The sequence below is a fragment of the Oncorhynchus clarkii genome, chromosome 1 (assembly GCF_045791955.1).
Source record: "Oncorhynchus clarkii lewisi isolate Uvic-CL-2024 chromosome 1, UVic_Ocla_1.0, whole genome shotgun sequence".
NCBI classification, from domain to species: domain Eukaryota; kingdom Metazoa; phylum Chordata; class Actinopteri; order Salmoniformes; family Salmonidae; genus Oncorhynchus; species Oncorhynchus clarkii.
In genome coordinates this window covers 65979373-66005163 of record NC_092147.1, presented here as the reverse complement: position 1 = coordinate 66005163, position 25791 = coordinate 65979373, and the positions used below count along the sequence as shown (strand labels likewise).

The following is a 25791-nucleotide window of genomic DNA, read 5'->3' as shown; positions in this document are numbered from 1 at the left end:
CTAATTTCATGCAATTCTACTTGTTTTGCCATGGGGTGGAGAGAAAAATGTGCAGTTTTAACAGCCAATTTCCTGCAATTCTACATATTTTGCCATAGGCTGGAGAAAGATGTTTGCAGTTTTTAATATCATATTTTAGTGAGAGTGACTAACAAAATCAATGGGGCCCCCCCAGTCGGTAATTCGACCATGATTACTACAAGTTGAGATAATCTAGCGGCAAGTTAATTTACCAATCTAAAACATTATACCTGACATGAGAGAAATAGTGCTGATGCACAACCAAATTTCAAAATGGCACCTTGTGTATTCTATTATTTTAACTCTCAATAGTAAGTTCCTAAAAAAGTTTTTGAGGAAATTGAACCGCGGGCCCATCCTTGTAGTGCACAGTACAGTAAGGAAATGTACAGTACAATAGAGCACACTAGAGTAAAGTGTACTGTATTGTAGTCTACTCTAATGAATTAAACTACTGTACCGTACTGTACTCTACTGAATAAAACTCTACTGTCCTGTACCATATAGAACTGTACTATACTGTACTCTGTTTTTACTGTTTTTACTACTGTACTGTGATATTCAAACTTGTGAAAAATAGCCTAGACATCAATGATTCGTTCAGTTTTGGATCTGGTCCGCACCGACCAAATGTTTACATGTTTGGGGGCGGAGCTCCTTAGAATAATACCCAGCATGCTTTGCAATTGTTTGTTTTTAATAGTCCTGAGAACTTTCATTCAGCAGACGCTCTTATCTAGTGTGACCTATAGGACTGACTTCAGTGCATTCAACTAAAGTAGATTAACAACAACCTATCACATTCATAGCAAAAAATAAATAAATATAACCTTTATTCTGTATGTTGGACAACTTTGAATATCATTGTTGCCAGTTTTAAAGGTTTTGAAAAAGTTAACATAAGTGCATGTGATACAGTACATGGGTGCAATACTACATTTTGGGCAATTCTCCTATTAAGAGGTGTGAAATTATTATTGTGATATAATGCTTATTTATTTGAGAATGTGTAGCAGTTGAAATTTGGCCATAGAATCAATGACTGAAAAATATGTATTTTCAATGTCTGTAAATGAGAACTTTTCATAGTCTGGGAAAGACAGGCAGACAGGCAGAATGTTCAACGTCCGGAAAATTTGTTTTTGTACTTTTTCATTCAGCACCTAATTTCAATGTCCGGAATATACATATTTTGACATCCGTATAAGACATATTTTCAATGTATTTTCAATATCTGGAAATAGGATGTCTTCTAACCTTTCATTCAGCACCTGAAATGCACTTGATGTCAACGTCTGGAAAAGACATCTAAAAAGAGGTCTTTCCACCTCATTTTGCTTACTGGGCAGTGTGTCAAAGGGTTTGCTTACACATGTCTAAAAGGCACAGCACTGGCTGATGCAACCTCTACCCTGAGTAAACAGATAAGATCACCCCTAGTGCTGGACACACACACACACAGACACAGAGTCCAGTCCACCATGCTTTCTTAAATAAGAAATCTACCAATGATCAACCACAACTATGCTAATAGAGCCTCAAAACGTTCTATAGCTGCACCAAATCTGGCAGTGTCTGTGGTATAAGCACACTCACAACATTGACAATCAGAAGGCCTACGCCCTCTCCTCACTCCCATATTCTCCTGTCTCTCACCACAGCGTTCTGTAGTTCAAGGGCTGCGATCAACCTTGATGTGGTTTCAAAGCGGACAGTTCTGGTGGATCATTGGCCCACGTGCTCACAACACCCATCGTCTGGTTGGTGAGTTCTAGGGAGTTACTCAAACACATGGCCTTTTTTGGCTTTTCCAAAGAAACATCACATTCCAGGAACATGTGTATTTAACAGTCTGTGACTAATGACCTCTGTTATTGTTGCCAGCTGTGGCGCTGTATACCTCTGCTGCACTAAAATCCCTGTACTGAGTGTGGAGGGGGGGTTTGACCGTGGGGGGGTTCTAACATGTTTTTCAAATCACCATTACGCTTTCTGCTGACTCGTGTGAGGTTTGCTTGACGAAACAAATCTATTTGTCCTCCCAAGCAATAGCTAAACATCCTTCTTTGTCCTTTTTGAAATGTGCCCTGTTTAAAGAGAGGAAGTCAAATTCCACTGAGGTACAGTATTCAACCCCTCCAAGGTGATTTCGCACATCAGTGAGTTTGGGCTCTACAGTGTCCCACCTTAAAGTCTTCTAGTCCTGCTCTTTGGCATCATACTGTGGCAAAGAGTTCATCTTTATTTGACCAAGAAACACATACATTTACTAAGCATTAGCCTACATAATAACCATATTAACATTAGAAATCTATCAAAGGGATGAAGTAATCATTATCAACATGCATATGTTATATCGTAGATTCTGTTTTCTTCACAGGAGTATTTTCTGTTCCGAGGAAAGGATTGCATCGCAGTGTCTATGGAACCCAAGAGATTCTGACATGTGGCTTTAAGTGAAAACAGCAGCATGACCGACAAACCCAAAATTCATGTGTTCATGGGTGCCCCTCCCCTCACACCTGTGTCTGATGTTGATGAGGGAAAGTCTGGTCAGTGGAGGACCGTGGAGCTCTGCTGGCAGGGGGGCAGACTGAGGGCCAGGGAAGATGAGGGTGGGATCCATGGAAGTGACGGTCGAGGTGAGGTTGACGCTTCATCAGAGCCCGGAGAGCTGCCCAGTACCAGCAAGCACGGTACCAGTCTCCAAGGTCCTGAGACCCAAACCGGATTTCCCTTACAGAGAGAACCAGGTTGTAAAGAGACAACTCAGGCCGGCCTGGCCCCTTTGGCGAGCTCAACTCCCCAGAATGAGCAAACAGTCGTTAATGATGAGGACATGTGTTCTGAATCAGTGAAGGAGTATCTGGACAGCTGCTTCCCTGCCGGGCAGCCTGACCCAGGGCCTGAGTCTGCCCCTGAGAGAGCAGGCATCCAGTCAGATCCAGCCCTTGCTCAGTCTGTGTCTGTGGAGACGGAGTACCTCAGTGCATGGACAGTCAGCCAGGCCCTGCTCCTGAGAGGAAGACTGGGGGGACAACCAGAAACCAGCCCTGTGAAAACCAGACTTCCACAAACGCCACCTAAATCCACGCCATCCACTTTCACCAGCTCCCCAGAGCTGTACAGCCCAGCCACCCCCACTCAGTCCCCCAGAGAGCGGGGCCAAGGAGGGACCCAGCAGGGCTCCATGGAGCTCTTCTATGAGCCCCTGCTGAGCCAGAGGCAGGAGGAAGGAGGGGTGATACTGGAGGCCACTGCTGATGGGGTGCTCTGCTCTCAGGGTAACCCAATGGGGAACAAAGAAGTGGGTGTAGTCTCCAAAAGCCCTCTCCCATCACCTAGATCCCCTGTAAATACCTCACCGGAACCCCCAGCCCCTAAAAGGAGTAAAGTCTCCCCCACAATAGACAGAACTGATCAGTCATCAGACCAGACTACAGGGAAGGGTTGTGTTACTTCCCAAGCCCACACCACCCTGGCTAGATGTGGCACCCAGGGAGTGCGTTACTCCATCTTAGTGGCCGTGGTGCACCCGTGTCATCTGAAGGAGATTAGAGTGAGGTCCGGGGTGTCTGCTGGCTCCTGTATCCCCCTGGCCTCTGTGGTGGTTACTGACCAATCAGAAGTGGAGATGAAGGTGGTCCTGTGGAGGAGGGCAGCATTCTGGGCCTTGACTGTGTATTCTGGAGATGTGCTGCTCATCACTGGTAGGTATAAACTACCCAGTTACTTGTATTACTTTGTTATAAATCTTTTATAGATAAAATAGTGCTGTTATCTCTTGCAGTTGCAAGTACTCACCTTTGTCCAGTTTATGTACTACAGTAACAACAATCAAGGGTGCAAGGAAGTTCCTTGCATTTGCTCTTTATATTTGTACTTTCTATCAATATTCTATCAATTGTATATATGATACAGGAGTAACAGCTACTGTACCTGTTGTGTTATCATGACAGGTGTGATGGTGAATGAGGACAAGTGGAGAGGAGAGACGGTTCTGCAGTCGTCGTACAGCAGCAAGCTCCTCAACCTGGGCCAAGTCACTGGCAGCAGCTCACCTCTAGGTGGGGCTGTTTAGACAGGAAACACCACATCATTCACAAGCCATTTGTAAACCACTGTGTCTTAATTGTGGTGACATATTTATAAATTCATTACTATGAATCGAATATCATGCCAAAGCCATATGGATACAATAAACTGTGGAAGTAGAGGAGTAGAATCAGCCAACTATTTAGATTCCAACCTGGGTACCTGTAGGCCTGTAGGCAGGTAGCCTAGTTAGAGCACTGGGCCAGTAACCGAAAGGTTGCTGGATCGAATCCCTGAGCTGACAAGGTAAAAACCTGTAGTTCTGCCCCTGAACACTGTACCCTGGTAGGCTGTCATTGTAAATAAGAATTTGTTCTTAACTGACTTGCCAAGTTAAATGTATATATATATTTTTTATATATATTTTAATCTGGTGACAGGGAATTTCGCAAGTGCCGGTCAATTTATCTTGCGGCACATTTATCACCCCTCCCTAGAAGTTCTAGAATTTCTAATCACACTTTCACAGTTGTCTTGATTTATGGTGTAGATTCACTTACTCACTTTTGCTCTCTGCTCTTGGCATAGTGTGACCATTTGAATAGCTTCCTGATGTCTTGTTTTTTATTGAACACTCGTTTCAGAGGGTGTTGATCTTCACATGATGTCAGTGTTTGTGAAAGCCCCTTGCACATGTTCATCTCTGACTGTTGAGTCCTTAAAAAGTCCACGTTACATCTAGAGGGGATTGACAAATGTTTCTGTGTTCTGCAGTCCCACATAATGTGAATGGCCGGACACTGAGGTCTCTGTGTGGTTACCTGCGTGAGAAGCGTCCCCTGCTGGTGTCCCTCCCTCCTCGCGTCCCTCAGGATCCTAACACCATCGCCCACGCCCGTCTCAGGACCCTGAGACCTGACACGCTGGTGCATGCCCTGCTTCGAATCACACACACTGAGATGATCACAGGTAATACGCCTCAGACTAGGAGATTACATCATGTAAACACACACTATATTTTTCACACACACAACATAGCATTGTCACATGCACCGAGATCGCCACAGCTGTCACTCAGACAGGCATGCGCACACTTCTGAATGTATCCCTTTTGTCTGCAATGCATTTTGTTTGACTTTGATATGGAAGTTGGTTGTATGGACATCGATCAATACATGAGTGTTGACAGCAGCAGCCTGTGTGTCTGACTGTGTGTGTAACCCAGGGTGGCGGGCCGAGGCAGAGGGCACGTCCAGGGTCGGAGGAGTACTGAAGGCTGTGCTGACTGTAGAGCAGGGGGATGGACAGCAGGGGGCAGTGGTGCTCTGGGGAGCTGCCTTGACCTGGCTGCAGCGTATCAACAGGAACAAAGGTAAAGTCAGAACAAGTAAGAATGAGTTACTAACTTTGCTAAACATTTAGCCAAGTGCTAGCAATCCTTCTACTTGTATGCGTTACATAATCTAACCAGCTATTTAGATCTTGCTGCATGAGTGAGCTGCTGCCCCCTGCTCCTGTGCAGATGCAGTGTGGGTTTTCCGTTTGCTCCTGGTAAGAGAGAGTATGACGACAGGCCTGCTGGAGCTGCACTCCACCCCCTGGGGCTCCTGTGAGCCTCTCTTCCCCGACGACACGCGGGCGCTGGAGTTCTACCGGCCAGGCCCTGCCAAACATACCAGCACCAGCTTGGAGATAGACCTGCACACTCTCCTGTCCCAGAAGTACACTGGTAAGCCGCTACATCAGTGTTTGTTTGACAAATAGTATGTTGGGACCTACGCGTGACTCATGGCCATTGCAATTCCTACTGGGTCACAACATGGGTTTTGACCAGGAACATTACTTTGTTTATTTGTAGGGTCACAGGAAAATACAATTGGATTTTGGTTGGTCAAGCCACAAAAATGTTACAACACTTGAGAAATCGAAAAATAGTGGTTCTGTCATGTAGTACAGCAGTTTTGTAAATGCATTTCTGTATTGAAAAGTAGCAGGATCAGCACTAAATTGCTGTTCTCACAACCCATTGAGAAGTTGCTGACCATTTTTATTTATTTATTTATATATATAATTCCAATGTCTGCATTTTTAAAATTTATGCCCATCTACCAATTGGTGCCTTTTTATTTTTGTACAATTGTTTTTTAAAATTCAAACAACCACGATGTGCCAACGACCAACAATGGATACTTATTTTTAACGACAAAAACAACAAGACAGTAATGCTAAACAAAAGACATCCAGGAGAACAATATTTAACACAACTGTGTGTTTCTGTGTGCCACTATTTACCTGTGTAACAACCTGTGTGTGTGTGCTGCGTGCAAGCGCTTGTGTGCCACTATTTACCTGTGTAACAACCTGTGTGTGTGTGCTGCGTGCAAGCGCTTGTGTGCCACTATTTACCTGTGTAACAACCTGTGTGTGTGTGCTGCGTGCAAGCGCTTGTGTGCCACTATTTACCTGTGTAACAACCTGTGTGTGTGTGTGCTGCGTGCAAGCGCTTGTGTGGCATCAGCCTCAGGCAGATGTAATGTTTCTCTTTTGTTTTTACTTATATTTGACTTTTATCATTTGTTGCTTTTTGTCCTCTAAGGTGATGTGGAACTGAGAGTTCACGTCACAGCTTTCCAGTTTCAAGGCAGCCCCTCCCAGAATGCACTGCAGCGGATGGACAGCGACACGCATCTGGAGAGTATCCTGGACACAGTGTCAGGTGACATCACGTTCACAGGTTGTGGGCGCTGCGCTGCCGAACTGGACACAGATGACAACGGGATCTACTGTCCCTGCTACCCCTGCCTCCCCCATACTGGAGTACGACGCTATTACAGGTCCTACAACCACAACACGGTGCATCTCACCAACATCACGAGCATTTACATTACATTAAGGTATACAGAGAGACCTTAATAATGCTTCACTCACTGACTCGCATTATCTTCGTGGAAGTGTCCATTTCTCAGACGTACCAAACACACTCATTCCAAATGGAAATGGAATTGGCCGGTAATTAACTCAAGCAGCCTGAATAGCTCTCATTTTCTAAAAGAGGTGATTATATCAACCGCAAATGGCTCTTTCAAGCTCCAATACTAGCTTACATTATGATAGTACCATCTGACTGTTTGGCTTGTGTTTTGGTTTAGTAAAGTGACTTCCCCACTTAACTCCAGGCCAGTAATACTGACAGTGAAGAATGGGGAAAGCCAGGTGTGTGTGCAGGTGCCACCTGTCCTGCTGCAGAAGATCCTGCTCGACACTCCTCCTGACAAGCTGAGCAAGACGGTCGGTAAGAGGATGTGTTTTCCCACCGCCAAACCCATGCCTCTTATCTTTCTGTCACTCATCCACCTGCCGTTTGTGACACTGACATTATTATGTCTCTTTCTCCCACAGCTCCAGGGTCAGATGTGAGGTTAGTCCAGGTAGTGGCTGAGAGGATTTATTCATTGCTGTCCATTCCCAGACGCACCTTCCTCCTTACCGTCCGCAGCCACTTCCTGTGTGACGAGAACAGTGTCCCCACTGCCCAGGACTTTCTACTGCTGGATTTTCATGACCCCAAATCATAACATGTCTCGGTTCACTTGAATCAACTCCAAATGTCACATAAATGTATTTGTACTACCCTACCACAGTCATCACAGATCTTTGAGGTATGTTTAGGCCTCCCTGAAAGTACTATGTTGATATGTAAAATGGTGTCATGTTTGTATGAATTTGTTGGAATATTAATCATTTTTCCTTGTGAAATAAAAATATTTATTTTCAGTGTACAAATATTGCAGTATAGTACCATATACATTTTGTTTCTGTCCATATCACATTTTATTACTAAAATATACAAACATCCATTACATCCTTGCTTGAACCTCTCAGCTTTGCAGTCCAGATCATGTTATTGGTGTTGCAATGAGGGCGGGAGTTTGTAGAAAGGGCACTTCCCACAACCAATTGGTAGCTCGAGTTTGACACGTGTCTGCGGAATTCCCCCAGCTCTCCGGGGCTTTCCAGCTGGCTTGATAGATCGTAGACAAGAGAGGCAGCCTATCATAACAGATAGCTAAATATGAGAAAATCGACAGTTTAATAGATGGGGAAATACATGGAACAAATCCCGGATTTGAGCCGACAGTGAAGTGAACACTGTGCTCTGTACTTTTGAGGTACGCCCTGACATTTCATCATCGGTTTGATCAACTTCAGCAGCAGCAGTCGTGCTGCCCAGTTCTCTCCTTAGAGGTGGATCAAGTTCAGAGGAGTTGTAAGGTAAGGGATTTTATGAACAGTGGTTGCATGTATGTTGTAGTCTTCCCTGTTATACGTAATCCAGGACAGACTCCTTTGACAAGCCTATATATACCCTATATCTTGCTGGAAAGTTGTGACCTTTTCATTATAAATTATGGTTTGAAGTTATGAAACAACTTTAACGGCCTAATTGCCTTCAGAAACCCATGGCTATATATGCATCAGAAAACATTCATAAACAAATATGATTTTAAAAGGATGATAGTTACATTGAAATGGGACCGCGCCAGACGTAAGAACATGCTTTAATACTATATGTAGTATGAATTTGTTTACAAATGATGGCCGAAGCATATTTGTTGTGCTCAATGAACGCACAGCCATAAATTGTTGACTGGCTGTGAGGTGATGATAGGTCTACAGCTGAAGCCTAGGCATCAGCAGACTAAGTTATTTCATTAATAAATATGTAACAAGAAGATTATGTACAAATTGGACCAACTAATAAAGATCTCATTATGCAAGATAGTTACTGATTGTCTATGCTTACTGACTGTATGTACATTCATTCTAATTTGTTCAACATTGTTTCATGGGGAAAAGTGGGTTGCGGGTTTGGCCCCATCTCAGCAACCAGGGCCTGGAAATTCCCGTATTAGTCTGCTGCTGTACTATTTGGATATGGACACACAAACTTGCTGTGGTGAGCCACTATAGTGGTGGGATGATGTTGTTAAACCCATAGGAAATATGGGAACGGAAAAGGGAGATACCTAGTCCGTTGTACAACTGAATGCGTTCAACTGAAATGTGTCTTCCGCATTTAACCCAACCCCTCTGAATTAGAAATACCCAATGGACTAATAACAGTTTCCTATTGCAGGGAGCTGACAGTGAGCCCGAAGTATCATCATCTATGATCCACTGACAGGCATCATGTCTGAAGCACTAAGGTAGGTACTGCTGTTGTGATTGTTGTGCTGCTTTGTTGAGTGGTCTCTCTACAGTCTTTTGACAGTTGATTGTCCTCTACAGTTGATTGAGGTCAATTTGAACAGACTGGAACTATGGATCAGGGTCAAGAGTGGGGTCTGTTGTAAATGGTTGTGCTTGTTTTAGTGTTGCGTTTGTTCTGCTGTTCTTTAGCTGGCACGCTTTGATAGCTCAGGTGGAGTAGGCCTAGTGCGAGAGGAAGACTTGAGTAAAATGGCAGCTGTGTTCATGGTGCTACTTCTGAAAGGTGGAGACTCATTCTGCCGCTGGAGGTGGTGCTGTTTGCCAACTTGATCTAATTGTTGTCTTTGCCATATTAATCTGTTCATACACAAGTACACGTTCTTGAGTGTTCTGATATGTCCACGCATCGTTCTCTTATGCCACTCGGAATCTAATCTATAAAACAAAGGCCTCCGTTTTTGTTTCGTGTTGTCACAATACCGGTAGCGCAGTACTGTGATACCAGCTTTTCCTTTGCATAAAAAGAACCAAAGCCGATTTCACTCTATGGTCCTTTTAGTTACCCTTTACTTGTGGGAATTAGCCTATATGGACAGGGCTAAATGAAATGTGTCTTACAGAATAAATAGGAAAAGCATATGCATAAGCCTGGTAGCAGTTGAAAGGGAACAGTTTGGAGATTATGGGGAAATGATTAGACCAAAGTTGAGGACAGAACGGTTCACTTGACACAAGACTGAATCCAAACATTTACACTGTTGATTTGATGTGTGCTGTACTTTGAGCCGCATTTTTTGATAACAAAATCTGAAGGTACTGGATACGTTCAGTAACACGATAACAACATCAGACCAACATCAGACCAAAAAATGACAAGGGTTTCAGTGAGAGGACCAACGGGTGTCTCCCAGTGGCCACACCTCCCCAAAGTGTACACGGTTCCTAAGCCATTTCAATGCACTTTTATGACTCAATGAAGAGTCTTCAGCTGTAATTTTTATAAAATATGATTCTACAGTGTAAGGCTTTCACAGGGCAATTTAGAGAAACAGATCGTCATTTTGGTGCCTAGAAAATACTTGTGTGCATTCAAGTGTGTGTTCCGCGGTGAATTTTCTTCACAACAGACATTTTGGTCAGAACAACCCAGGGGTAGGACGCCATGTCATCTTGTAACTGTACATCAAACATAGTGATCATAAACGTTGACAATGTATAACATGAGCTTTATCATATGGAAATGTGAAGTACGCATTTGGACGGGCGTTTGGCTTGCTTGTATGACATCAAAGCGTCATTTACTATAATCCTCAATGTCTCTTTCAAAATGTAGCATTTCCCTCACTCAGACAAAAAAAAAAATCACAATTAGTGGGAGGGAGGGGGGCAACTTCTTGTCACATTCAGTGCTCAAGTTCAGAACGTCTGTCAGTGAAAACCCATACAGAGCTGTGAAGCACAGAGTCTGAACTCTGACATTTATAGCATGTTACTGTAACAGCCACTGCATTCCACCAGTGTGAAGGGCTACAACCTACTTCAGCAAAATTAACAAATGTGACTCTGTGTCAACACACGGCTGTTTTTTTACAACATTAGGACTATTTCCTCAAGAAATGAAGTCCGCTTCATGTTTTGTTATGTTTTCTTCCTTAACTCCTAGTGTCACGGATACTGGTGTTTGGACACCCCTGGTTTAGATGACAGATGTCACTGCAAACATTCTTCAAACCGCAGACTTCCTTTCAATTCAGCATCATGACACTGTCTCACAGAGGCGTGACATTTTGCGTGACAATGTAACACGTTCGGAAAAGCATCCTGCTCATCTGTATAAAAAGCACCTGGGCCAACCCTGCTTACTCTTAAACCTACTACATGAACATGGCCCAGTCAGAGCGGAAGCCATTGACAATGACCTTAGAACCCCTTAGAATAGGAGGCTGTTGTCAGGGTTTTTCCCTATTGTTCAGAGTAGAAAAACAGGTTCGGGCATTTGTAGTCTCACTTTGAAGGGTTAGGCTAACCTCCAGTTCACATCAAGTCAGAACTTTTATTCAAATAGCCTTATTGCAGAAAGACACATTTCAATTGAATGCATTCAGTTGTACAACTGACTAGACATCCCCCTTTCCTTTAGTTCAGTTGGTGGATTTTTTTTTGAAACTTTTCTCTGTCAACTTAGAAGGGTAGCTGCTGAAAGAAAACCTTCCGAATGCAAAATGGAGAGGAAGAAGGTTTGATGTTATTTTAAAGATTATAGAGAAAGAAATAAAGGCTCTTTATAAAAATAAAAAAACACCAGGCTTTTGTATCTGGTGTACTGAGTCAGTCTGAAATCAGCGGCAGCGCTGAGCTGGTATTCTGGGGGATTTCCTCTCTGTTTTTTTTTCCTTCCTCACTTCCAGGAAGTGATATGCGTGAGTAAAAGAGGGAGGGGGAAAGTAAGAAAAGAACAGAACACTGCAACACCCTTCCTTGTTCAATTACTATAAAGTGTGAGTGTATGAGATTGAATGTTATCTCCATTTTTGTTGTTGTTGTTACATCTCATATTTCAATTTTTGGTTTTTTTAAATCTCGATGAGAGGGAAAAGAGGGGACTTAGTGAGTCAAGTGACTTTTTCACATTGAGTAGTATTGAAGTAAACGACTTCCTGTCTGTGTACATCTCTACAGAACTGAAAGGTATGGAGACTTATTTATGATCAGAAAAGAGTCAACGTTTTGTCTTAGCTACATTTGGTCATTTGTATTTCACCCTTGTGTTTCAGAATGGATGAAGCTCAGTACAGCATGAAAATGATTGAAAATGAGGTAATGTTTTTGCTTGATTTGTCAGTATGTCTGTTATATTACGTTAGAATGAAATACATTTTTGAAAGATATGCAAATAAAAATGTAATCATGTAATCTCCCCAGCTGATGATGAATTTATCGACTTATGAGTTCATGCCACCTGTGGAGGTCAAGAGTGAGCCCTACATACCCGAGACAGGTGAGTTTGTACCTTGTGTACACGTTGTACCACGTGGATACAGCATACTCAAGTTGTACTGTAGTAATATTATTTGGTATGATGTGAATATGGCACGTACGTCACTCAAGTAGAAGGGATCTCACTGACACATGTTTAAATGTCTTTCAAAACTGCACATGCCGTATGTAGTGCATAGTAATTATGATATCGTACACAATGAACCATGCACATGTATGTAATGCAAATATGCTGCCTATATTTTTTACATCTTTGGATTCTCTACCCTGGATTTTTGAAGGGCTTGGATGTGAGTCTTGATTTGTAGCCTCCATCTTCCAGTGACAGTGACCCTGTGTTTCTTTGTTAACAGTTCATGGACCCTACATTCAAATACTTGAGGAGCCCAAACAGGTGAGCTCAGCGAGTTGCTCTTAAACAGTGGAATGACGTCTTCCCTTGCTCTACTGTTTCTGTTCAAAGTAATTGCATAAGACTTGAACACCAATTTCGAAACTATCAAATTCACAGAGTTCTTCCCGCCTTTCATTGCGAAACTATGACATTCACATAATCAGTTGATTCACACCAACCATTTTCCTATAGGTACTTTATATCTTGCTCCTGCTCTCAACTATCCCAAAGAAGGTGCCCTTTGAACTAGAATGGAATGTAGAAATCGAGAAACCAATGTCAGGCTTGTCCCTCACTCCCGTCTTTGCTTTATGGGATTAGAATATGACGCTGGGTTGGAAAGTCCAGGATTTAGGAAGTGACTCTTTGTTACAGTAAGTGCAGGCACTGATGTTGGGGAACTTTCTCTTGACCTCCTTGTTCGCCTGTCTGCAGAGAGGCTTCAGATTCCGCTATGAGTGTGAGGGTCCGTCCCACGGTGGGCTCCCAGGGGCCTCCAGCGAGAGGAACAGGAGAACCTATCCCACTGTCAAGGTACTGTACTGTAGTACACACTGTTGGATACTTGGCTGTCTGTTTATCTGGTTTTTTTTTAGCTTCACTGTCTGCCTGCTTTTCACCATGCGTCTTAACTCAATGGAGCCCAATACGCTTTCGAATGGGTATACGCAATATATTGACATTGCGTTATTGTTTGAGACACACGTTGTGAATAAAAACAATTGTTACGGTAATTTAACTGTAAAGTTGTGCTTCTCCACTGAATCATCTTGCTTTGTACGTTGTTAGTGTATCTGTGTAATGGTGTATTGAGGTGAAGTCCAGCCTCTTAGGACATGAACATAGTTATCTTTAGTCAATAACGGTCTGTCTTAACTCCCTCTCTTTCGTTCTGTCTGCGTCTCTCCAGGTGTCTAACTATGTGGGGATAGCCAGGGTAGAGGTGCAGCTGGTGACCCACTCTGACCCCCCCCAGGTCCACGCTCACAGTCTGGTGGGGAGGCACTGCTGCACGGAAAGTGGAAAATGCAGTGTGGATGTGGGCCCCAATGAACTCACAGCACAGTGAGTACAGATTGGTTGTCTATCTAGTTTTCCACCTTTGCCGGCTCTGGGATTTGAACCAGTGACCTTTCGATTACTAGCCCAACGCTCTTAACCACTGGGCTACTGCCGTAACTTGACTGGTGAATGTCAACATCTCTCAAACTACCCGTTTCTCATTCGATTTCTCTCTCCTCTGTAGGTTCAGTAACCTGGGCATCCTCCATGTCACAAAGAAAGGGGTAGGGGAAGTGTTGTTCAAGAGACTGAGAGACGAGAAGAGGAGACAAAGGGGGCAGCACTACCATTTTACTGGTAAGAGCCTACTTTACTGTCCTTTCAAATGAGGAATCTACTCTTGAGGGTGGAATCCTAACTTGAGATATACTACGTGCAACCCACAACTTTGTGCAAATCTCATCGCATGGTTTACATGTTAGTGCATAGAAATCAATGTGTTTGTGAAAACTGCTACAAAGACACCTTCTCTGTCTATCTCTCACAGATGCAGAGGAACAAGCCATATTGAGAGAAGCCAACGAGCTGGGCAGGATCATGGACCTGAACATAGTGAGGTTAAAGTTCACGGCCTACCTCCAGGACAGTAACGGAGGGTTCTCTAGGGCCCTGAAGCCAGTGGTCTCCAATCCCATCTTTGACAGCAGTGAGTAGAAACTCTTTCTATCTCTGTGTTCTTCAATCCTGGTCCTAGGAACCTATAGGCTTTTGTTTCAGACCAGTACTATCATATCTGATTATAAATGAATAAACTAATCATCAAGACCTTGATTAGTTGAATATCTTGTGTTAGTGCTGAAACATGTACATGTATTACTATTGTCAGTAGTGAACACATGATTATATTTATCCACCCAGAGTCACCCAACGCTTCCAACCTGAAAATCTCCCGTATGGATAAGACCTCTGGGTCTGTGCTGGGAGGGGATGAGATCTTCCTACTGTGTGACAAAGTACAAAAAGGTGAGGGGGCAGTTCAGCCCACACTCATTTTACAATAGTTTGTCTGGGAAACAATTTACACAATTTCACACGTTTTGTTCTACTTTTCAGATGATATTGAGATCCGCTTCTACGAGGAGGATGGAAGCTGGGAGGCCTTTGGTGACTTCTCTCCAACTGATGTCCACAAGCAGGTACAGAGTCCTTACTCAGTGTGAAGTGAGAGAGTGTGTCGGGGGGGGGAATTTTGTGTGAGTAATAAGTATTCTTGTGAATACCAAGCACATTATTTGGCAAACGTTGACCCCACACCATGTATGATCTTACTCAAACCCTTCTCATTGATGTCACTGTTTGGGCCCCTACCTGTGCAGTATGCCATCGTGTTTAAGACACCCCCGTACCACAGCACAGAGATCGATCGTTCAGTCACTGTGTTCCTCCAGTTGAAAAGGAAGAAAGTGGGAGACTGCAGCGACCCCAAGCAGTTCACCTACGTTCCTCAAATTCAAGGTGAGTTAGTCTGATACTCACAATCCCTTCTGCGAGAGAGAACAATGATGGAGTCCAGAGCTGGAGGTCCCATTGGATTGAATCAAACCTTTTTAACGCTCTCTTCCCCTCTCCCTCTCTCTGTCTCTCCTCTGTGTGTGTAACTTAGATAAAGAGGAGGTTCAGCGTAAGAAGCAGAAGCCCCTCCCCTATAATGACCCATGGAGAGGGCCTCTGGGAGGGGCTGGGGGGGCAGGGAGAGGTGCCGGAGGACCAGGAGGAGCAGGTGAGGAACCTAGATCTACATACTTGAACTCTTTTTATGTCTGCCCTTATTCTCGTTGATATCAGATGAAATGCTGGCCTCCTCACTAAATCATTTCTTTCCTATCCACAGGATTCCAGTTTAACCAGCAGATGAATGGATCAGGGTGGATGGGGGGTGGATTCACTTGTTTTGGGGGTGGTGGAGCCCAGATGTCAGGCACCACTGCCCAGGCTGAGGGTACCCAGCAGCAAGCTGGAGGGATGGCCGGACAGATGCCAGGACAGACGCCAGGACAGACAGCCTCACCACCACTACAACAGCAGCTCTTCCAGATTGGTAAGCCACATTATAGCAGTGCTGGGGCAGGGACAACTAGAGTTAGCTAGCTACATGTTGGAGAAATTGTCATAAGTTGTGTTATGCTAATAAGACTATCCTGTTGTTTCCAGCTGCTACTCTCCAGAGCAGGGCCACTCGGATGACCAAGCAGACAGCTGGGGCTCTCCTACAGTACTGCACCACTGGGGACGTCCGGGTCCTTCTGGCAATGCAGAGACACCTATGTGGGGTCCAGGATGAAAACGGAGACACGTGAGTCTAACTCTGCCTCTACAGCACATCAGTACATGTTTTTGAGGATCTGAGTTGAGTGTCTGCCTCCATTCTATACATTATACTGTACATGCAGTGTGTTTTGTATTGAGTTTGCTTTGCTCACTTTTGTGTTCTGTCTCCCCACAGGCCTTTGCACCTGGCCATCATTCACCAGCAGTCAGCTGTGATCCAGCAGCTGGTTCATACACTCCTCACCATCCAGCAACGCAAAGTCCTCGACAAGCTCAACCACCTCAGCCAGGTATTTACCCTTCTGCCACTCACCAGGGCTGGATTGAACTTTAGAAGATGGATTTTAGAATCTTTGCACACAGACATTTTTTTTTTGGGGGGGGGGAACTAGAATACGTTTTAAGTCTACCTAGTTGTACAGTTAGGGGAGGTTTAGTGTTGAAGATATTCATTCTTCCTGACTGTGTCCGCCATCTCTCTGTCTCTCTCTCGCTCTCTGAAGACTCCTCTCCATCTGGCGGTGATCACCAGGCAGGTGAAGGTGGTGGATGTTCTCCTGAGGGCCGGGGCTGACCCCACCCTGCTGGACCGGGACGGCCGGACCCCCCTGCACCTGGCAGCGCTGGCCGGGGACGACGTCACACTCAGGGTCCTCCTGGGGCACCTAGGAGAACGTTACAACCACCTGGTCAACATGGCCGACTATCATGGTGAGTTGGGATGGTGGAAAGAAGGGGGTAATCTGAGTTTATTCCGCCCATGAGACTTGAGCATGATAATTAGACCATGTGAATTACCAACTAAGCAATGGTGGTTGCTGCTTACTCTCAATAGTAGTAAACTCAGTATTCCTTCAATTAACTTAAGGATGGGATTCAATCCAGTCTGTGTTATAACGCCTTGACATTTAAAGGTAATTTCCGATTGTGCCGAACGTGGGAACAATGCCTTTTAAAATGACGCCTTGTCTACAGGCGCGGTCAGATTGAATCCCGGCCCAAGACTCACTAGGTGCTTATTACTGTAGTAGACGGTATTCATCTCTTTAATTCCCTCCTTCTCAGGTCTCCATCCTCTCCACCTGGCTGTTTGCAAGGGAGGAGAGCGCTGTCTACGTCTGCTGGTGGGGAGCGGGGCTAAGATCAACGACCCCGAGCGGGGGAGTGGATGCTCCGCCCTCCACCTGGCTGTTAGAGAGAACCTCTTGAAAGTGGCCTGCACTCTCATCACAGAGGTACCTTACTTGACGCCCAGTGCGCACACACCTTAATGAAGCTACTCATCTACTATTCTTACTCAGACTCTGTGGCGTCTCCGTTTCTCTCTTATCTAACCTGTGGTGTCCCCTTCTCTCCTGTCCTACAGCTGAAAGCAGATGTAAACATGTGTACGTTTGGGGGGAACACTCCTCTCCATCTGGCCGCCAGTCAGGGCTCCCCCACTCTCTGCTCCATGCTCATTGCTGCAGGTGAGATACATACCCCCTACCAACCATCCAACGCATGACATAAACAGAATGTTTTTACCTCATTCAGTTACATAGGGACTGGACTACAAAACGAGATTGAAGTGTGTGAGCAGTCATTTATTGTGCATATATAGCCTCGCTACTGTTATTTTACTGCTGCTCTTTAACTACTTTTTTTAAACACTTTCTCTTAACTATATTGGTTAAGGGCTTGTAAGTAAGCATTTCACTGTACGGTCCTCAATTTGATCACCATGTTTTTTGCTTTGGAAAAGTGTCCATTAAGTGAATAGAACGCAAATAGAACACTAACGACTTTCCTCTCCTCAGGAGCCGATAAGAATCTGGAGAATGATGAGCCGCTCTTCTTAAGCTCCTCTTCCTCTGATGAGGAGCAAGAGGATGGACCAATAAGAGATTTCAGAGAGTTACAGATCCAACAGCAACCAACCATCCCACCACCGTTGGGGAAAGAACAAGTCAACCCTCGTAAGAGACCAGCAACAGGACATACACCCTTTGACCTTACTAAATGTCAAAAGGTGAGATTGATTCGTCTTATCAACCCGACATTTGTGTGGAAAAAGTGATTAAAAACAGAACATGCTGTGGTGTGGATAGATTGGCATTAACCGCAGTTCAGCCTTTGAACTTACATAAATCGTCCCCTGCTACAGGTGAGAGACCTTCTAGACACCAGACAGAGACCCAAGTCCAGCCAACACTCAAGTAAAAAGCCTAAACCGAACAGCATGGACGGTAAGATAATGGTCATGCCACCATTTTGACTCGGGAACATTACCTGAGCTCTATCCAGTAATCTAACCACTGTTCCCATTCCCCTCAGCAGAAAGTGAGCAGCTAGACAGTGAGACGCTCCATAAACTGTGTGAGCTCCTCAGTCTGGGCGATGTGCCCTGGAGACAGCTGGCAGAGAAACTCAACATGCTCTCCCTGGCACACCTGTACCAGGAGAGTCCCTCTCCCTGCTACAAACTGCTGGAGAATTACAAGGTGAGCAGGGGGGCTGTGTGTGTGTGTCTAGCAAGGGGCTAAGTATTAAGTAAGTAGGCTGTTAGAATGGCATGACTGCTTGAAAAGAATAAAGCTGATGGTGCCCGAGTGAGCCGACAGTATCTCTCTCTCTCTCTCTCTCTGTGTAGTTGGGTGGCGGTCCAGTGGAAGGACTGGTAGAGGCTCTGCAGTCTCTGGGTCTGACTGAAGGAGTGCGACTGCTGAGACGGGCTGAGCTGAGAGAGGACAAACAGAACACAGGTACCAGAGCGACCACTAGAATAGTCAAACAATCCAGCACACACATACACATTATCAGTCTCTCTATCATGTACTTATGCCATTGCAAAGGCATACTGTATGTAGAGGTTCCTTCCCAAAAACAGTAGAATTGATCCTAATTCAATGTTATTTACTCTTGTTCATGCCTAATATATGAAATGAGACATAAAAACCATCCTCACTCTGCCATTCAGATCAGACAGTGGACAGCGGCTTTGGGAGTCAGCCAATGGATGAACCAGCCTTGGCCAACCAGTGAGCACCAGGAAGGGTGAGGGGTAGGACCAGCTCGGTGGGTGGGAGGTTTCAGTCCAGCATTTCATCTGGGAGATATAACAAACCCTGTTCAGCACACCCTATGGGGAAACCATTGAGAATTGGATGTCATTCCAGAGCCTTTGCTGATGAATGCAGAATTCTCTCTGCCATGACTGCAACGTTGACAACTCACATTGTTGGGCATCCAGATAATGTTCTTGTACGTTATTTTTCTTATGCAGACAAAGCCGAAGGCAACGAACTAAGGACAACTCGGTCTCAATATGTACAGTAATTATAAGTGGCCTCATCTCCTTACATTATTTCTGATGGTGAAAGTTGACAAAAGATAGGCTGGTCTTTTTTAGTGGTACATTGACACCTTCCAAAAAGTCAAAGTATAAATAAGAATCTCAAATATGCAATGTCAAATTGTTGAATGGAATTATGAATCAATTTCACACATATTTATTGGCTGACAGTCTTACTAATACTGTGTATTAATTTGGTTTAACATTCACCAAATAATTGTACAGCCATACTGCAGGTGTGAAACGTTTGCGAGTGTATTTGCCATGTAATGTTAACTATATCTTGTCGTTGAATTAAATGAATTTCTCTGACAACGGGGTCTTTTAAAAATGTGTTTATTTTTGTCAACTATTCCTCAAAAGATAAACCATTTAGTATATTTGACAGAGAAATCTTAGTGTTATTGACAATATGCAGAGTTAATCAAGAAAAATGTATAGAAATAAGTTGCACGTTTTAGCGTCTATGGGAAGTGAGTCCAGTAGAAACATGTACAGAAATAGCAGTCTACATTTGACAGTGACAAATACTCAACAAGACCAAGTCAACTGGTAAGCAAAAAAAAAAGAAAGATATTCGACTTCAACACTAGTCCCTAACCCAAAGTGCAGAAGGGTGTGATAACCCCTGTGTTCGATCACATTAGAAGCCCTACTCAAAGGTCCTTGACTCTACTTTAGTTTTTAGGTCTACTGTTGATTTATTGTCCCTCACCATACAACCTCACGTATTCACAGTGGGAGCAAGACACACCCAACAAGTGATTGTGGCATTCTGCATGACTGAATACATCATGCCTCACCCTGTCATGGTCCCCATAGAATTACAATGACAGCCAATGTTGCTGGTTTGAACCCGCTGAGCTAAAGCCTAGGTAACAGTTCAAGATGCAAATGTCTTCAGGCAAAGGTACTCATCACAGAACCATCTCCGCCATGTGAGGTTATTCTGTCTAATTCAACAACATAACACAATCTCATACTGTTGGTGGTGGGAACCTCCACCCATGGAATCATCTATTTCACCGTGGTCATATTTTAACACGTGGGAAAGTAAAGCAGTAAGACTTCACTCTGGCTGCGTTTAAGCAGACCTATATTCTTTTTGAATTGGTCTTTTGGTCAATCAAATCAGATCTGATGTGATTGGTCAAAATACCAATTGGTGGGAAAAGATCAGAATTGGGCTACCCGTGTAAATGCAGCCTCTGAGTCCATGACACCCAGATAAACCCGGTATAATACAGTCAAGTCAATCTTACCACCTAGGACCAACGTTTCCCGTTTGAACTGCCCCCTTTGGTGGCTATATTGTGGTATTACTGCACCAGTTTACAGACAACACTGCCAGCCTGAGAAGAAAATGGCTATGCCACACCATAACATTCTATATAGTTTTACACATGTTACATTCTTTTATACAATATATTGGGTGTGGTAGACGGTGCCTCATTACAATTCATAATACTGAATTTAAATCAACATTCTACCAACATTTGAATTCATTTGTCATCAATGATCTGACGAGTTCTTCCTGTAGACACTTTCAAAACGAGTGTTTGACATACAGCTGAGAAGTACTGTAAACTAAGCTCTGTCATGTTTCATTTTCAGTTGTACAAATGCAGAACACCACGTGAATAACGTAAGAATGTTTTAAAAACTGTCTTTTCATATCATCGTGAAGCATGTCCTCGAAGACGGAGTCATCAAGCTCCTGATATGCATGCAGTTCTCTTCAAAAAGTTAATTAAACGGACAGATAGCCAGCCTGTGTGATCAATCTACTTCATCAACCCATTAGTGTGACAAATCCCTCGGTGCCGTAGCTGGTGTGTGTAAAAGGTCTTTAGAAATCATTAGACCCAGCAGAGCTCCACAGTTACTCAAACCGGGCCTGGTTCTGGATCAGTGCAGTTTGTCACCAGAAAAGTCCTTAGAATAACAAAATCATAGCAAAGACTGAAAACAAAACTAGTATGTGCATGCAGCATCGTAAAATGATGTCCAGTAACCTTCTATATTCGTTCCAATTGATCATGTCTCATGAAGAATACAGTGTTTCTTCCAGTTCCCTCCAAATGCATCGTGGGTGGGTTGAGGTCCTGGCACTCTGGTCGGTAGGGGTCCTGACATGAGCACGGGGTCCGTTTAGTCTCCATGGGAACAGTGAGATGAACTGATGCAGCTCTGTCTCGGTCCCTCCTAGATGGTCACCGAGAGGTGGGCTGGGCGGTAATGACATACAGTAGATGGAATGGATTGATACTGAACCTTCGTGGAGGGAAAACAACCTACACCTCTTAAAAACCCCAGATTTAATGACTGATTTAACGTAATATTCTGATCTCTGTCTCTTATGTCAACAAGAATTTGGTCCAAAAGCATAATCAAATGAAATGAATGTGGATGTTATCAGTAATGCAGGACCACGCAGAAGTTAGTCATTTGTATAGTAAAATGGGAGACTGAATATCCACTGTACTGTAGAATTACCCCTGGTGCATCCAGTGTCTGTGGTTTCTCGGGATAGAAGCATGCAACAGGTCTATCCCCCCCATTATCTTTCTCCTCCCCACCATTTTCCAGTCATGGAGACCGGGCACACCAGTGGTCCCTGTGTATCGATCGACACGGATAGTCCAATCGTTTAAACCACCCTGTCCACCCCAACACCCTCTTGTGTCCCTCTCACTGTTTGACAGCCTGTCTGTAGCTGTGTCTCTGGGGCTCAGAGCGCTTGGTCTTGCTGCTCCCCCTGGTGCTGGAACTACTGCTGCTGCCCCCCCCCTTGGCACTGCTGGCCTGGCTGCTGCTGCTGGCCCCCCCCTTGGCACTGCTGGCCTGGCTGCTGCTGCTTCCCCCCTCCCTGGTACTGCTGGCCTGGCTGCTGCTGCTGTGCTCCTCCCGCAGAGTGGGGCTGGAGTGGGCCCTCTGGAGACCCCCATCGTCAAAGAGGCGTGACTCGAACAGAGACAGGTCCTCTTCCCCACTCCGGATCTTAGACCTCAGTAGCATTGCGTACGTCCCATAGCGAGTTTTCTGTGCCAGAGAGAACACTTGATGTCAAACAGGATTCGGCATTGCTGAGATCAGAGCCATTGTTTGGCAGTAAAGTTTGGCAATCTGTTCTGGATTCTGGCACCAAGCAAAAGCAATCAAGTTTCCATTCTGGCTGAACCTGGAATGGAATTGTCTTGAAACATTTGGCAGCCATTAAAATTCTGAATATCAAACAAACTCAGTCTGCCAAACTCAGCTTGACTATGGCTCTGGCTGCAACTATTCAGATGTGACAACTATCAATCCCTGTCACTCGATTTAACCAGACAACAACTATCAATCCCTCCCTCACCTCAAACTCCAGGTACTCCTCACGTTGCTTGTGCTCTTCCAGATCACGAACTTTGGCCTTTTTGTCTGGAATCACAGCAGTTAGCTCGCTCAGCTCAGAGGAGATGGTCCGGAAACGTGTCTCATGGGATTTCACTTGTTCCTCCTGTCAGTGCACAAGGCAAAGGAGGACCATGAACATAAGGCTACACCAAAGTCAGTTACTCATACAGAATTCTGATCAACATAGAAGCCTACTTACGCATTCGAGTTAGTTGTAAAATAGCAGTTCTCTGTTTTTAACACACAAAAAAAGTATACAGGAGTCTGTCTTTAGTAGACAAGTTCCTGCAATTTTGTGGGTTGATCTCTCTACAGTACAGATACTGGATGGCATGAGTGGGATTGAGCTGGGAACTAGTACTTGGAAGGACAGAGAGAAAGGGTCATGCTGTGAGTGGAGGCCTCTGTGTACCTGAGACAGTTTGGTGTTGGAGCCTGGCAGCAGCGGGCGGCTGAATTTCTTCTGGGAGCCGATGGCAGCAGGGAAGGGTGGCGCTGAGAACATGGCTGAGACCACGTTGATACGGGTGATCCACGACTGCATCTGCTCTGCATTACTGAGATGGAGGACAACAGAGTTCAAGTCTGGATACTGGCTATCAGAATAAAGGCCACAAATGATCAGCCCCAGAACACACGTAGAAAGGCTTAGGGTCAGTTATCAATTGAAGAAGTGTGACACTTATTTTCAATTAGGATTTGTTTTATTAACTTCCTAAATGGAAATGGAATTCATCCCAACACTGAAAGTGTATATCTAGAACATCACAGACAACTGTGTCCTCCAGAGACACAGAAGCATCATGATCCTCTACCTGAGCCTGGGGCTGTATGAGAGGGGCACTGCCCACTCTACACTCAATCACTACTGTTTTGGGGGCACTTAGTACAGAACAACCTTGTAGAAGGCAGAAAGAGTAACGACCAAGGCTAATACAGTGCACAAAATTGGGTCAGATAATTCCATACGATTAAGAATGTAGTTAAAGAGGTGGACTTGGTGGAGATAAAAAATGGGTGGAGATGGGTAGGGATGAGGAGTGGGTGGAGGATGAGGAGTCTCACGGTGCTTGGAAGAGGAACACTCGCCAGTCTGCAGTGCGCAGGTAGAACACGTTGGGCCTCTTGCTGTAGTCTGCTGCCCTCATGGCCAGAGAGTGGTGGATGGACACAGCGTTCTTCAGATCCTCTTCAGACAGCTGCTTATCTGGACGGTACTCTCCCTACGGACCAATCAGAGAGCGGAACGCTATCACACACGTCCAATCAGAGACTGGGATATAAGGATGGTTGGGAGGGGTGTGGTTTGGTGTACCTTCTGCAGGTAAAGGACCAATCCCTTCAGCATGACATAAAAAGTCTTCCATCCTCTCTTACCTCGAGGGGCTGAAAAACAGATAATGGAAACACAGAAAATATCCACTCAGTATTTGCTGCTCCCAAGTGTGATTTTTAATCAAACTTAAAAATAGTACAGCAATGTTTAGATTGACACGGTCAGATTTATCAGCAGTGAAGTGGAACAGATTATGGTTAACAGGTGAATGGTGACAGGGGAGGGTAAAGAGAACCTACTTCTCTTGCCGTCAGAGTCTGCGTGGACCTTCCTCACCAGGAAACCATTCTTATAGATCAGGGCGTCAGGATTCTGAGCCACGCCTAGACCACTGCCGATTCGCTTCATGGTGTGAGAGGCGGAGTCCGTGCGCAAATCGGCCAACTCTGAAAAGGACTTGCGCAACTCCTCCTCATCGCTATGGAGAGGACACAATTCAAATACAAAAAGTTACGTCCCTAATCAACAAAACCTGCTAGTCTCAAACTGTTTTAAGTCAGATCCAGTAGAAATGAATGAACGCTCAGTCCTAATAGCTTGGAGGTGAGAAGGCCATGTCTTTATCCACTCAGCATGCCACGCTTGTGAGAGCCTCTGGATTTCCGGGCCACTGGCTGTCTGTCACCCACGCTGAGAGGACACATCCCATGATGCTCCCGCCGAGCAGCTTGGTTACATCTTACTGGCCAATCACAGAGAAAGGTTCACCAAGTTTCTAACAACTGAAACCCTGCTCAAAAACCCTGCGCCTGAACACTGACAGAACTCACTTTGACAAGCATGAACGCTATGTCGAACATCTCATCCACTCACTTATCATTCAGATATCTATAATTCATTTCTTACATAAAAAAATGGTTTTGCTGCAAGAGGAACAATCCTGATCGGTATGAGTGGTGAGTGACTCACTGTCTGTTAGATAACAGTATCCTGGCATCTCTTTGACTGACTGTGATGCCCTTTTCCCGTGAACTGAGGGGTCCGAGTGTTCGATGAGGCTATAAGGGAGAATCCTACAGCACTGACATTTGGGGAGGATGGTGTCTCCCCGCCCACTGAAGACACTGACTGAATGCAGATCTGTACACCAGTGGAACCTTGCAGCTGCTCCCCTAAACATTCATTAATGTATGAGCTTGAAATTGCTGTTAGTCAGAGGGGGGAGTGCTGCTGCGTCACACTGTCCTGACTGTACTGTCCACCTCCTCCGTCTCTCTGCGAGACACACTCAGATGTGTGCGTGCGCCTTTATGTACACACGCGTCGATCTTTAAGATGAAATCATCCACAGTCACAGAAGCCACACACACACACACACACACACATCTGTGGACACAAACCAGAAACATCAACACAAATCATGCATGCGGTTCAGTCGAACACTCTTCGGTGTGACACATCCCAGGACCCATGGGGGGGGATCGGTGTCTTAAAGGAACTCTGTAGCTCACCTCCGCTCTCTATCCATTTTTCTTTCACCATACCTCCTCCAAACCATAGCCTGCAGGTATCATGCATTATGATCCAGTTATAATGCATTGTAAGACTTGTCATAAGCATGTGTGACCCCCTTATAACATCTTATATAATCACCTCGTGATTTTTTGACAACAGCCAATTTGAGCCAGTTGCAATATTAAATGCATAAAGATAACACAATAGGCCTTTTTGTTAGACAAAGGTTTATAAAATGCTTATAAAACAAGTTATAAATTATACCCGCAGGTCAAATTTTAA

At 44.6% G+C, this 25791-nt stretch overlaps 3 protein-coding genes across 7 annotated transcripts in view; 2 read left to right on the top strand and 1 right to left on the bottom strand.

Annotated features, from left to right (window-relative positions):
• The first annotated feature begins 1539 nt into the window (after window positions 1–1539).
• LOC139410625 (shieldin complex subunit 2) lies at window positions 1540–7839 on the top strand. Of its 3 annotated transcripts, none has more exons than XM_071155965.1 (9): window positions 1540–1785; window positions 2402–3731; window positions 3981–4088; window positions 4831–5025; window positions 5282–5428; window positions 5579–5785; window positions 6653–6890; window positions 7233–7348; window positions 7456–7839. In XM_071155965.1, the coding sequence occupies exons 2-9, from the start codon at window positions 2492–2494 to the stop codon at window positions 7629–7631; spliced, it is 2427 nt and encodes an 808-aa protein (XP_071012066.1). In that variant the 5' UTR covers window positions 1540–1785; window positions 2402–2491; the 3' UTR covers window positions 7632–7839. The 3 variants fall into 3 exon arrangements, with proteins under 3 accessions (XP_071012066.1, XP_071012054.1, XP_071012074.1); XM_071155953.1 differs by having other exon boundaries at window positions 5252–5428; XM_071155973.1 differs by having other exon boundaries at window positions 7233–7344; window positions 7456–7833.
• Window positions 7840–8042: 203 nt separating this feature from the next.
• On the top strand, window positions 8043–19637 carry LOC139410616 (nuclear factor NF-kappa-B p100 subunit-like). 2 transcript variants are annotated; one of them, XM_071155939.1, is made up of 24 exons: window positions 8043–8328; window positions 9194–9263; window positions 12042–12084; window positions 12190–12265; window positions 12618–12658; window positions 13094–13192; window positions 13569–13723; window positions 13905–14017; window positions 14208–14366; window positions 14579–14683; window positions 14774–14856; window positions 15037–15175; window positions 15324–15440; window positions 15552–15758; window positions 15872–16013; window positions 16164–16278; window positions 16492–16699; window positions 17054–17223; window positions 17355–17457; window positions 17788–17999; window positions 18135–18216; window positions 18308–18471; window positions 18621–18732; window positions 18948–19637. In XM_071155939.1, the coding sequence occupies exons 2-24, from the start codon at window positions 9247–9249 to the stop codon at window positions 19010–19012; spliced, it is 2727 nt and encodes a 908-aa protein (XP_071012040.1). In that variant the 5' UTR covers window positions 8043–8328; window positions 9194–9246; the 3' UTR covers window positions 19013–19637. The 2 variants fall into 2 exon arrangements, with proteins under 2 accessions (XP_071012040.1, XP_071012031.1); XM_071155930.1 differs by having other exon boundaries at window positions 18305–18471; window positions 18948–19223.
• A 5-nt stretch (window positions 19638–19642) lies between these two features.
• Window positions 19643–25791, bottom strand: part of LOC139410600 (uncharacterized) — a 46155-nt gene continuing 40006 nt past the window's right edge. For both annotated transcript variants that reach the window (XM_071155910.1, XM_071155917.1), the window contains exons 12-17: window positions 24294–24472; window positions 24034–24104; window positions 23784–23941; window positions 23131–23275; window positions 22678–22821; window positions 19643–22364 (exon numbers count right to left, since the gene is read on the bottom strand). In XM_071155910.1, the coding sequence (XP_071012011.1) occupies window positions 22014–22364; window positions 22678–22821; window positions 23131–23275; window positions 23784–23941; window positions 24034–24104; window positions 24294–24472 (1048 nt within the window). In that variant the 3' untranslated portion in view covers window positions 19643–22013. The remainder of the gene's footprint in view (window positions 22365–22677; window positions 22822–23130; window positions 23276–23783; window positions 23942–24033; window positions 24105–24293; window positions 24473–25791) is intronic.

Bases quoted from the DNA above. Each gene is read 5' to 3' on its own strand.
- LOC139410616 (XM_071155930.1), top strand. The intron at 12,085-12,189 runs GTAATGTTTTTG...TAATCTCCCCAG, and splicing joins TGAAAATGATTGAAAATGAG to CTGATGATGAATTTATCGAC. The intron at 14,018-14,207 runs GTAAGAGCCTAC...TATCTCTCACAG, and splicing joins GCAGCACTACCATTTTACTG to ATGCAGAGGAACAAGCCATA.
- LOC139410625 (XM_071155953.1), top strand. From the start codon at position 2,492: ATGACCGACAAACCCAAAATTCATGTGTTCATGGGTGCCCCTCCCCTC. The intron at 4,089-4,830 runs GTGGGGCTGTTT...TGTGTTCTGCAG, and splicing joins TGGCAGCAGCTCACCTCTAG to TCCCACATAATGTGAATGGC. The intron at 5,429-5,578 runs GTAAAGTCAGAA...GCTCCTGTGCAG, and splicing joins GCGTATCAACAGGAACAAAG to ATGCAGTGTGGGTTTTCCGT.